The sequence below is a fragment of the Thrips palmi genome, unplaced genomic scaffold, assembly GCF_012932325.1.
Source record: "Thrips palmi isolate BJ-2018 unplaced genomic scaffold, TpBJ-2018v1 HiC_scaffold_10, whole genome shotgun sequence".
Taxonomy (NCBI): Eukaryota; Metazoa; Arthropoda; class Insecta; order Thysanoptera; family Thripidae; genus Thrips; species Thrips palmi.
This window is the reverse complement of record NW_023144621.1, coordinates 2,446,268-2,457,206: the sequence shown is the minus strand read 5'-3', so window position 1 is coordinate 2,457,206 and position 10,939 is coordinate 2,446,268. Positions and strand designations below refer to the sequence as shown.

Here is a 10,939-nt window from a genome sequence, read left to right as displayed (position 1 = left end):
TATATGGATTATTTATTCCACTAAATACATGTATTTTTGGATTCTTTTAATCAATAGATGTTAGTACTAGAATATTTTTGTTAGCTTGCAGCATTGCAATAGAATGTCATTTCCCGAGACAAACCAAGACAATTAACATGTCTTCTAATTTCAACGCATTTACCTGATTTCATTTACTATGAAATTTTAAAAAAAAAGGATAGTTTCAAAGAGAATAAAATCAGTAGATGCCCCAAAGGCAAAGGAAAAATTCTATTTACAATCCAAAATACACTCACAGTGCACTGACCTAAAGGGAAAATTCCCCCGTGACGGGGGAGGGGGGGGGGAGGGGAACGAAACACGCAAACCATTCTCACATTCAGTTTTCGTATTTTCCCTGTTGGAAATCCGGGAAAGGGGTTTTAATCATTCTAGAATGTTAAAAAACTATCTCAGAACCTATTTGAGAAACCCCCTTTTCTCTTTAGTTTGTTTATTTGCATATGTGCCGTCCCGTCTTGCAGACGGCTTGCAAGCGCGGCAGCCGGTATGAGAAATTGGTCAGCCACACACTGCTACCAACCTAACCACGCTAATTACCTAGTTCAAAACGATGTTTGGAATATTTCAAACGATGATAATTGTTAATCTGAGATAAACCCCCCCGTAGGATGTTTAGGAGACAACCCGGTGTGAAATTTGATACTTTTCGTTCAGTAGTTGCTGAGAAACGTGAGTGATTACATACAGACAGAGAGACGGACAGACAGACTCACGACCAGTCACTTTTTGGAGCGCCCAAACACGGCAAGGGCTTCGCTATCGCTCAGCCAACAATACTTAAAACTCAACAGAGAGATCAAAATCATCAAGCTAAATTTTTCAGAATACAGGTCACAAAATCACTCGCAACTATTGGAAAAATTGCAAGCCATCACTTAGGGCTACAAGTCTGGATAAACAATACTTAAAACTCAACAGAGAGATCAAAATCATCAAGCTAAATTTTTCAGAATACAGGTCACAAAATCACTCGCAACTATTGGGAAAATTGCAAGCCATCACTTAGGGCTACAAGTCTGGATAAACAATACTTAAAACTCAACAGAGAGATCAAAATCATCAAGCTAAAGATATCAGAATACAGGTTAAAAGAAAACACTCGCAACTATTGGAACAAGTGGAAGCCATCACTTAGGGCTACAAGTCAGAATAAAGAATACTTAGAACTCAACAGAGAGATCAAAATCATCAAGCTAAATTTTTCAGAATACATGTCACAAAATCACTCGCACCCTTTAAAAAACAAAGAGTGAAAGAAACGAAAAGAAGGTAAGAAAATAGATACAGAGATGTACAGTTAGGAAGAAGAAAACTAACGTGTCCGGAGACTTAAATTGTTTGGCTAGGGGTTTGACTATTGAATGGTTACTCTTCTCCATCGACTCTGGGTGGCGTTAGTGTGAGGCGCCTGGAGGCCACTGGTAGGGTAACAGATCACCAAGGGGTGTTAACCCTTGGCTTCCTCCAGGCCCCACCCCGGAGCAAGAGCCCGAATGCCTGCTCTAGGGGAAGTGAATCACCTTCACTTATGGACCCCCCACCCTAAGGTTAGCGAGCAGGACTTTGAAATTTAACAGCAGTTCGTGATCGTAAGTAGTTCAAGAGTTAAAGACTTAAAAAAAAAATATTTTAAAAAAATCAGCCAGTTCACTTGCAGACTATCAAGGTGACAGCCTGCAACTAAACTGACTGCATAGGGTTCCCTAAAAAGTGCTGCTTTGAAGTAATTTGGAAGAGATTAATTTAGATTAGGCTGCCAAAGATGAGATTTTAAACCAGAAAAGGCCCCTAGCCACCCTAACACCCTAACTGCACATCCCTGATCAAAGATATAAGCAAGTTATATTAGGAACCTCCTAGCCGGTGAAGACTTTGTCATATTTTCTAAAGTTGCGCTGACACACAGCGCACTTGGAGGGACGAGTTTGCATCATCCTTCTGACACATGCCAAGCAAAACATGTGTTTGCAGCGGAGAATCACCTCAAACCTGCTTGACAAGCATACCGGACAACTGTAGCCAGGGGGGAGGTCGGGATCAGCAGGCGGAGTTGCTGGTTCCTGAATAGCAGCAGGGGCAGCAGGGGCCGCAGTAGGTTCATTAAAGAGAGTTGCAGCAACCGGGGGTGAAACCGCTGCTGCCCAGCTTGGGCCAGCAGCCTGTTGAGCCTGAGACGCACAGCTTGGGCCTGGTGCTGCTGTAGATGTAGTGCTCCCTAGAAAAGTAAACATACGTTAATCATCGATGTCGATTGGATCACAGAGCCAAGACACAAATGAGGGTTACACTTACGGAATTTGGCTAGCAAAGCCCCTAGGTCTTTAGAAGAGTATCCACTAGAAGTGCCACTGGAAGTACCACTGGAAGTACCACTGGAAGTACCACTGGAAGTACCACTGGAAGTGCCACTGAAAAGGCCACTGAAAAGGCCACTGAAAGTGCCACTGGAAGTGCTACTGGAAGTTCCACTGGAAGCTCTTCCTGCTAAGGACAGAGACCTCTTGGGTCGCGGCACAGTAGGAGGCAAAATTGGCCCCATGGCCCTTGGTGGAAGGAAGTCCGGTTCATCTGGTTCATCCATGGCCGTATCTTCATCATCATCAAAATCTGTATTTAGAACATACAGGTTAATTTTCAACTGCAGTCACAGGCAATATTTGGAAATAAAGCTTGTATTCTGACTATACAAACCCATCAGATAGTTGAAGTCTGGGGAAGGGGCTCGGACTGGAGAGTTCTTAGGTGTGGTAAGATCAACAACAGCCGCTGCCTCGTCTTGCCACCCAGGGTCAACTGACGATTCAGCACTAGATGATGTAGGCACTGCTGCAGGCGTTTCAGCCACAGTTGCTGTAGGCGCTGCTGCAGGCGTTTCAGCCACAGTTGCTGTAGGTGCTGCTGCAGGCGTTTCAGCCACAGTTGCTGTAGGCACTGCTGCAGGTGAGTCAACCACCTCCACAATCTTGGAATGCTTTTTCTGCACTGGGGCCTGGACTGAGGTGTGGGTTGAGGGTGGTGGCACAGGCAATCCCAGCCCTTGCACTGTAAGCAAATCAAAATGAGTGAACGCCAACAGAAGCAATAGAATAAACAAAGAGAATGCTCAGCTCAGATCCTAAAACTTACAGAAAGGCATCAAAGCATTAAAAGTGTTGTCTGAAGAGGCACCAGAACCAAGACCTGTAATGTAACAAGGATTAAACATGGAACTCCAACATACTTCAAACTGATTAAGAACGGAAAGTGACACAAACCAAAAAAGTTGAATACAACTGACGGAGGCACAGCAGGCTTAGAGACCTCATTTGAAAACTGCTCGGTTGAGGATTTCCGTGATGTCGCGTGAGACAGAGCCAAAGACCTTTCAATATTCTGCTCCGGATGAGTCCAAGTAGGCTTGTTGGGCTCTGACATGGCAAGTTCTACAGAAGGCTGAGTCAAATGAGGCTCTCCAGAATGCTCAGTTGAAGTAGGCTCTCCAGGATGCTCAGTTGAAGTAGGCTCTCCAGATTGCTCAGTTAAAGTAGGCTCTCCAGATTGCTCAGTTGAAGTAGGCTCTCCAGAATGCTCAGTCGAAAGAGGCTCTTCCGAAGGCGTAGTCATAGACTTGGCCTCAGCAGCCTCTGGCAGAATCGGGGGATCTTTCGAGGGTTGGTTCAAATTTACAGCAGCTGCGGCAGATTCAGCAGCTTCCCTTGCCTTCTTCCGTGCCAAGCAAGCTTCAAGCATCTTCTCCCGAACACTTTTAGAACTGCTGAACAAAAAGAAAAGTGTAACTAATTAGATGGGTCTTTGATGGCATTTGACAAAACTTGACTTGTTATAATAACGTAAAACAAAATCAACGGCTAACTTCGTTGTAAGGATCTCATTAGCACAAGGAAAAGCGCTCTAGTGTCTGTGCAACAGTAACACCAGCATGAGCACGAGTTCGGCTTAGTCACGTTTTGGCGCCATTTCTGACAAAGACACTATCACAAAGAAACTGACCATTTTATGTCGAGGTTCACAGCAAATTACTCGTTTTATCTTAGAAAAGCGCCATTGCATGTGCAAGAAGATGCCTTAAGGCACATGTGTTGGAATTAAATCAATCAAATCATTCAAAATGCAAGGGAGCCACGTCAAAGATGGCGGCTCTCCGAGAGTTGGGAGGGGACGCCGAGCGGCATCCGCAAGAAATTGACGAAATAATTGAAATTGCTTATTAGTAATGGGATTGCTGTGAGTCTGAACCGATCACACATTGATTTCTAACACTAATTCTGATACGCCAGGTACTTACTCCATGACTAGATGATGTTGATGACGCCCCGACCAGACCACACACAGAAGTACGTGTCTCTAATCCTCACGAGCTCACGACGGAATGGCGCGACACCGCGAAGCGACCTCGGATCTCTCTGCCGAGTGGCAGTGCAGAAACATGACAAAGCAAAAGTCTCTCTTCAACGGCTCATGTTCACGGAAAGTTTTTGAGCAGAGAGAAGAATTTATAAAAAGAGATGTCAGATATATTTTCAGTGTAATTTTTCTCGACGAAAAGACTCTTATTTAGCATTTAAATATTTGAAACAGCTTCTAGGACAGGATTTCATTTTGTGGAAGTTTGAGCTCTTGCACTTCTATCTAAGTCAAGATGAGGACTAAATTACCATTCTTTGGTAGAAATGATGCTTGAATAAGAAAGCTTCCTAAAAAATTACTAGAATAAAATAGAATAAATATTAGTTTTGACCATCCTTTCTTGTATTTTCTCGCTGAGAGGATGTTTCAATGGTTTCAATTCATTCACTGCTGGACTCAAGTAGTGCCCGGGAGTGGTCGGGGGGTGGGGATGAGCCATCGCAAGTGGCAGCAAGCGCAACAAGCAGACAGTTGTATGGAATAGTTGAACGCACTCTACCTTTTTTTGGCGCTCAAAAGTTGTTACTATATGCCTCCCTTGTCTGGGCAGTGATGTAAGTAGTATTTTATACTAACGTGGACAGGAGCATGCGACACGATAAAGCTAAATGCTTAAATAACTTTTCTTTTCTCTTTGGTAGCAGCCTTTTGTTATGGACATCCAAGTAGTCGCCGGCAAGCGGGCCGGATCATACCTCTACCACTGCGGTGATGGTTACCACTGGTGTGGGTGAAAATCGAAACTTCTACACCACTTGGCTGTGGTGGTTCAAACTTTAGGGCGTTTAAGTACTAGGTAGGAAACTATTCCATACCAAATTTCATCCAAATCTACCCACCCATTTAGCCACAGTAGGCTTTTTTCATTGAAATTAAGCGGTTAGTAGAAAAATCAGCCACGCAAAGTTTTTTAACGGAAAGGTCTGAAATTTGTTTTGGAGTTACCTAAACCCCTATACTTCAATGTAACAGAGAGACATTTGTATTTTATTTTTTGTTTTGACTGAGCAAACTTCACAATTTATTAATTGCAAAAAATAAGTTTTTTTCTCCATTTTTTACAACTTTAAGGTAAACGATTAAAGAAAGTGGATAGATATTTGAAATATCTCTCTGTTACACTGTCACATGGACCACAAAGAACCACTCCAAGAAGTATGGTCAGTATAAAACAAAACTGTATGCGTGGCTAGTTGACGGAGTAGAAATTTTTTTTTTCGACACTTGTCGCAAGAGTTGGGTGACAAGAAAAGGCGCATGCATACATCAGTCCATGTTAGATGAACCACTCACTTAGGGTTTCATAACAAAGACATTTAGAACATGCTGTCGGTGATAGAAGAATATTTTACATTAAAATAACAAGTGGATTAATTTTATTATTTTAATCAATTTTGGAGCAAATTTTCACCCACACCTCACCTTAACAAAGGGAACCGAGACGCTGACAGTGATCTATTCTACCTAAGATGCAAAAACTTTGACTCAAGAGGGTGCACCGGAGCAGCTCGCATAAGTATCGGAGAACGAGGACCAGTCTGGGTCAATTTGAAAGCCCATATCTGTGCACCTAACCCTACTCACCACTTGGTGCTCAATTTGAGGAGAGAAATCCTGCAGGAATCAGTCAACCAGTTTGGGCCTTATGAGACTCCTGGACAAGTTGTCAGTAGGGTTAGAGCAAGGTAAAATTTGGTGCACATTTCAGATACTCATTTTGCCTTTGTCAGAATGGATCTTTATGTGTTTTACATTTATGTTGCAGACACCATCCCAACGTTGCATACCAAGTCACTGGGAACAGTATGAGAAGTTCTATTCGACGCCAAAGGATGAAAGTCACTGGTGTAAATGCCGTCAGGATTTTCTGATTGAATTTCTGATTTCCAATCAGAAATCAGGATTTTACTGATTGATTTTCTGATTTCTGATTGTCAATCAGGAATTCTTTCTGATTTCTGATTGTCAATCAGAAAAAAATCCTGATTGAGTACCGACATCAGAAAATTCCTGATTTCTGATGTCTGAGTGCCAATCAGAAATTTCCTGATATTTATTTGATTTCTGATTGGCAATCAGAAAATTTCTGACTGCTTTTCTGATTGCTGATTGCCGCTCAGAAATCAGAAAAGAACATCAGGAAATTTTGATGGTGTCAAAGTACAGATGCCTATAAAATGGAAAGTATTTGCGATATCGGTTTCAAATTTGGTATGTGACATGTTCAGCCGATTTGACTAGGGCCATTTTAATTTCATACACCTCGGATCATCTTTAGTAGCATATCGAGGCCTGATCACGAGCTATCGAAAATCGGACTTCAGATTTGGATCGGACTCAGTTTTGACCCCCCAGAGAAGTTATCATCAATTTTGAATGTGCCCCGGCACGGTCATATTACCGATGTTTGAAGTTGTCTTACCAATCAGAACTGTCCACTCAGAAAAAAACACAATCAGAAATAGTCAATCAGAACTGGTACCAATCAGAAATCATCAATCAGAGGTGCGCGAAAATACATCAGGATTTTCCAATCAGAAAATGTCCTGATTGACCAATCAGGAATTTCCTGATTGAAATCCTGATGAATTTTACACCAAAGGTATCCCCCAGTTCCTGGATCCCTCTACCACTTGAGTGAGGTGCTAGCCGACAACATGCACCTGACTCGTGGCATGGATGGTGTCGACAACATCTATGCAGGTGCAGTCCTTGGAGCAAACGGCACCTGCTCGGTTATCTTCTCATCCAGAAGAATGAGGCGCTACATGGCGAGGTGCCGTGTCGTTTTTTGTGATGGCACATTTGATAGTCGGCCCAATGCTCCTCAATGCGCTCAGGTGTTGCAGATAGTCGGTGTAGTGGGAAACTCAGTAAGTTCAGTGAAGAGATTGCTTTGGGTTTTTGCATAATAACAACTACTTTTACAATACGAGTTATCCTTCTTTGCAGGCCATCCCTCTTGCACAGATTCCGATGACTGGAAAGACCCAGGCTGAGTATGTGGCTGCTTTGACCAGGCTCAGGCAACTTGTTCCTCGTTTTCGTCCAAATTTGGTCGTTACCGACTTTGAACTGGGTTTGCAAAATGCATGGCGTCAAGTATTCAATACGCATGTGTCTGGCTGTTACTGGCATTTTTGCAGGGTATGTTCTTTTAATCAAATGTATCAAACTAATATGGCACGTTTTGTATCTCATGTTTTGGCAATTATTTTTGACCACTTACAGGCAGTTTCCTGGGCGGCAAAGCATGATCTGGGCCTATACCGTCTTCTGCGCATCAACAGAATTGCACGGAGTATTGTAAGAGCCTCTTTGGCCATTCCATTGCTTCCTCACAATCTCATGGCAAGAGGACTACGCACCTTGATCATTGAGGCTCATAGAGCTGGTCTCCTGGATGATCTGGCAGCATTTTTCAACTACTGGATAGACACCTGGATGTCACCTGCTTACCTATAAGGTCCCTCTCAGTCTATGGAGTAAGACACCGAACCAACAACGTCTCTGAATCCAGCAACAAAAGACTTAGGTCTCTCACAGGAGTGCACCACCCCAGCATCTGGCACTTTCTCAGTAAGATTCAATTTTAAAGTTATCTTTTGCTCATGACACTGTAGTCATTAGGCAATCTCCTATTTTTACATTTTTTTTCTCTTTCTAGATGCTCTGAGGAGATATGACCATGATGCTCTCCTCACTCTGAGAAGATTGAATGCAGGGCTACCCATTGGAAGAAAAAGGAAAATTTCTGCTATTAACAATGATCTTCGAATCCAAAATCTCACTCTGAATGTTATGAGAGGGCACATCAGCATCAACAGGTTTCTTCACCTGGCATCGACCAGGGTGATGCAAGTATTTGACAGGGTTGTGGCTTAAACATTATGAGATCTTGGAATCTGATGATAAGGCACATTAGAATTCTGCAATTTTTGCAACCTGTAGCCGCCTATGACATGACAATAAACAATGTTCCCAACCTGTGTATTACTTATTTTATTTAAGAAATGCCGAGTCCAATTTAAGTCTCTTAGAAATACTCCAGCTCTGCTGTGACTATATATCAAACAAAAAGCCAGCTTTCATGAGAAATGTTTCTTTGTTTTGCAACTATGACTCCAGTACTGCACTTGGTACCTTCAGCAGACACATTATTAGTCATGTTTTGCTTTGACTGATTTTTCTTATTTCTTTGCTAGCTTTCAACTTAACATGAAGAGAGGCTGAGAAAATGGAATCATGAGTTTAATCAAAAGTACACACTGATTTTATTGAAAATTTTTAAACAAGACATTTAAATAATATCAAAACATGGTTTTTAACTCAAATTTAGTTTCTAACATGTTATGGAGCAGATAACAGTTGTATAATGTTGTTTTATTTTGCTGTTATGGTAATAGTAATTTAAATGCTTTCCAAGTTTTTTTCATGCCTGCATCAATATATTGTTTCTTAAATTTTCAACAGTGAAAATATCTAAGAGTATTTTTATTTATTCCTGATTCAGGCTAGTTTTTTTAATTACATTGGCAATTTTTAGGATTAAAATTAATTACCTGTTATACTTGCCAAAAAATAATGAAGAGACTTAGATCAAAATGAACTCTAAAATTAGGTGTTTTATTACAGAACCACCAACACTTGATAAGAAGGAATGCTACATAACTATTATCCTATGATGGGTTCTAATGTTTCAAGGCAGGCCAAGGCCGGTGCAAGGTGTTAGAGGTCTCGTATCTCGTAGTATGGAGGGAGCTGCGCTGTGTTCCTGGCGGATCGTCGATTGAGCTCGACCATGAGAGAAGGGCGCCCTTCTCTCATGGCTCGACAAAGCATACATATTTGGGTGGTAGCACAGCTTTGCCTTGCTGGGCCGCACCCGCGGCTCTGCAGGCACCATGGGGTTGGTCTCGACATTGCGCAGAGCTTGTATGGATCCGCGTGCTTGTGATTGGCAACGCCTTGGGAATGTCACAGGCCCCTTTCCGCCGCCACCTAGACAGTAATCCTTGACTAAGCGAAGGGCGGACTTCCCCCCCTTCCGACGATAGGAGCCTGGAGCGCCGGGGAGGTACACTGAGAATGAAAAAGTCATGATCAATACCCAATTTTTGGGGGAGGTTTCTTTCTCACCCCAAATTTTGGGGGAGGAAATTTCCCCTCACCCAATTTGGGCGAGGAGAGCTTCCTCGCCCAATTTTGGGTGAGGAAGGGTGTATCAGATGCCTTATAGCTCCATAGTATTATGACCCAAATTTGGGTGAGGAAACTTTCCTCACCCAAATTTGGGCGAGGAAAATTTCCTCACCCAAATTTGGGTAATAAAGAATTCCTCACCCAAAATTTTAGTCATGATCATGACTCTTTCATTCTCAGTGTAGGCAAGACAGCGCAGTGGCGTTCGACTGGTTGTCTCCTCGCCGGTCCCACAGGGCATTCGCGCTCCTCGGGCAGCGGTTGGCGTGTTTGCGTGGGTTGGGGCTAAAGAGGCCTCGAGACCCTCTTTCTCCTCGCTGGTTAGTGCCTGGTAGGAAGGTTCGTGTGTTCCTCTCGCGCTCATGGTGTGTCCCGTATTGGTGCGAAAGAGCCACAGCATTGAAACGACTCTTCATGTCAGAGTGATGTTTGGCTTTCCACTAAGTGTTTTTTTTGGGGAAATGACGCCGCTCCTGTCACTCCGATAGTGACTGTCAATGCATCTCAACAGGTGCATCGCCCAGGCACGCGAACAGCCACCGCATTCAAGTCCGGTCTGTTGAGAGCCTGTTTGCCGGCCGCGAACCATGCGCTAACCAGCAAGGCGAGAGAGGGAAGGGAGTTGGACACTGCGGCTTAGTCTCTTCTACTCCTTCCCAAGACCGTGGGGAGTAACAGGGAAGGACAGGAAGGCCACATGGGCCTCAAGGGGCACTGCATTCTCACCCTCCATCTTCACTTCTCGCACTTTATCGCCAGCGGCGAGGCGCAGGCACCACCTGGTTGGGCTTGAGCTTCTTGGGCATGACGCTGCTTCCGGTGGCGCTTGACTTCGTGGTGGACTTGCGCCGCTTATTTCCCACAGGTGGCACGCCTCTGTCCTCGCGCAGGGCACGGTAGACAGGCGGTGCCCGTCGCGCTGTAGGCCGCGACAGTCGCGAGGGGAGATCTGGGTCCCTCGCTTCCCGCAAAGGAGGCAGCGGGACAGGCTCGGAGAAGTCCTCCGCGATACACTCTCTGTAAGCAAATTTAAGTTTGGTCACATAAGGGCATTCCGCATAAAGGGCCTTGCTACTAAGCACCATCTCACGGCGTAGAAATCGCATCCCCTTCTTTTTCACTTGGGAAAGAAGAGTCGGAACGGCTTCAAAACCCCCAGTCGCACTAGTGCTTACTGTAGTGCCCAAAATCAACCAACTCACGTTTATAGTCGCGGAGGTAAAAAAGTGAGCTTTCTAGCTCCCGCCTGCGAGCCCCCCAGTAGATTTCTTGAGCGATGGCCTCA

The 10,939-nt window shown here is 43.9% G+C and overlaps 2 protein-coding genes across 3 annotated transcripts; one reads left to right on the top strand and one right to left on the bottom strand.

The window, feature by feature from the left end:
* Positions 1 to 711: 711 nt before the first annotated feature.
* Positions 712 to 4,406, bottom strand: LOC117654272 (neurofilament heavy polypeptide-like). Of its 2 annotated transcripts, none has more exons than XM_034400739.1 (6): positions 4,331 to 4,406; positions 3,300 to 3,796; positions 3,172 to 3,225; positions 2,737 to 3,087; positions 2,338 to 2,652; positions 712 to 2,260 (listed from the first exon to the last, which is right to left on the bottom strand). In XM_034400739.1, the coding sequence occupies exons 1-6, from the start codon at positions 4,333 to 4,335 to the stop codon at positions 1,902 to 1,904; spliced, it is 1,581 nt and encodes a 526-aa protein (XP_034256630.1). In that variant the 5' UTR covers positions 4,336 to 4,406; the 3' UTR covers positions 712 to 1,901. The 2 variants fall into 2 exon arrangements, with proteins under 2 accessions (XP_034256630.1, XP_034256629.1); XM_034400738.1 differs by having other exon boundaries at positions 3,300 to 3,799; positions 4,331 to 4,401.
* A 1,424-nt stretch (positions 4,407 to 5,830) lies between these two features.
* LOC117654315 lies at positions 5,831 to 8,443 on the top strand. Its single transcript, XM_034400895.1, has 6 exons — positions 5,831 to 6,137; positions 6,218 to 6,255; positions 7,156 to 7,325; positions 7,405 to 7,599; positions 7,684 to 8,031; positions 8,120 to 8,443. Exons 3-5 carry the CDS (start codon positions 7,209 to 7,211, stop codon positions 7,915 to 7,917), a joined length of 546 nt encoding a protein of 181 aa, XP_034256786.1. The 5' UTR covers positions 5,831 to 6,137; positions 6,218 to 6,255; positions 7,156 to 7,208; the 3' UTR covers positions 7,918 to 8,031; positions 8,120 to 8,443.
* The last annotated feature ends 2,496 nt before the right edge of the window (positions 8,444 to 10,939 follow it).

Coding starts and splice junctions, on each gene's coding strand:
- LOC117654272 (XM_034400738.1), bottom strand. Junction 3,226..3,299: donor AGTTGTATTCAACTTTTTTG/GTTTGTGTCACT, acceptor GTTACATTACAG/GTCTTGGTTCTGGTGCCTCT. Junction 3,088..3,171: donor TAATGCTTTGATGCCTTTCT/GTAAGTTTTAGG, acceptor ATTTGCTTACAG/TGCAAGGGCTGGGATTGCCT.
- LOC117654315 (XM_034400895.1), top strand. CDS start 7,209: ATGAGGCGCTACATGGCGAGGTGCCGTGTCGTTTTTTGTGATGGCACA. Junction 7,326..7,404: donor TCGGTGTAGTGGGAAACTCA/GTAAGTTCAGTG, acceptor CCTTCTTTGCAG/GCCATCCCTCTTGCACAGAT. Junction 7,600..7,683: donor GTTACTGGCATTTTTGCAGG/GTATGTTCTTTT, acceptor GACCACTTACAG/GCAGTTTCCTGGGCGGCAAA.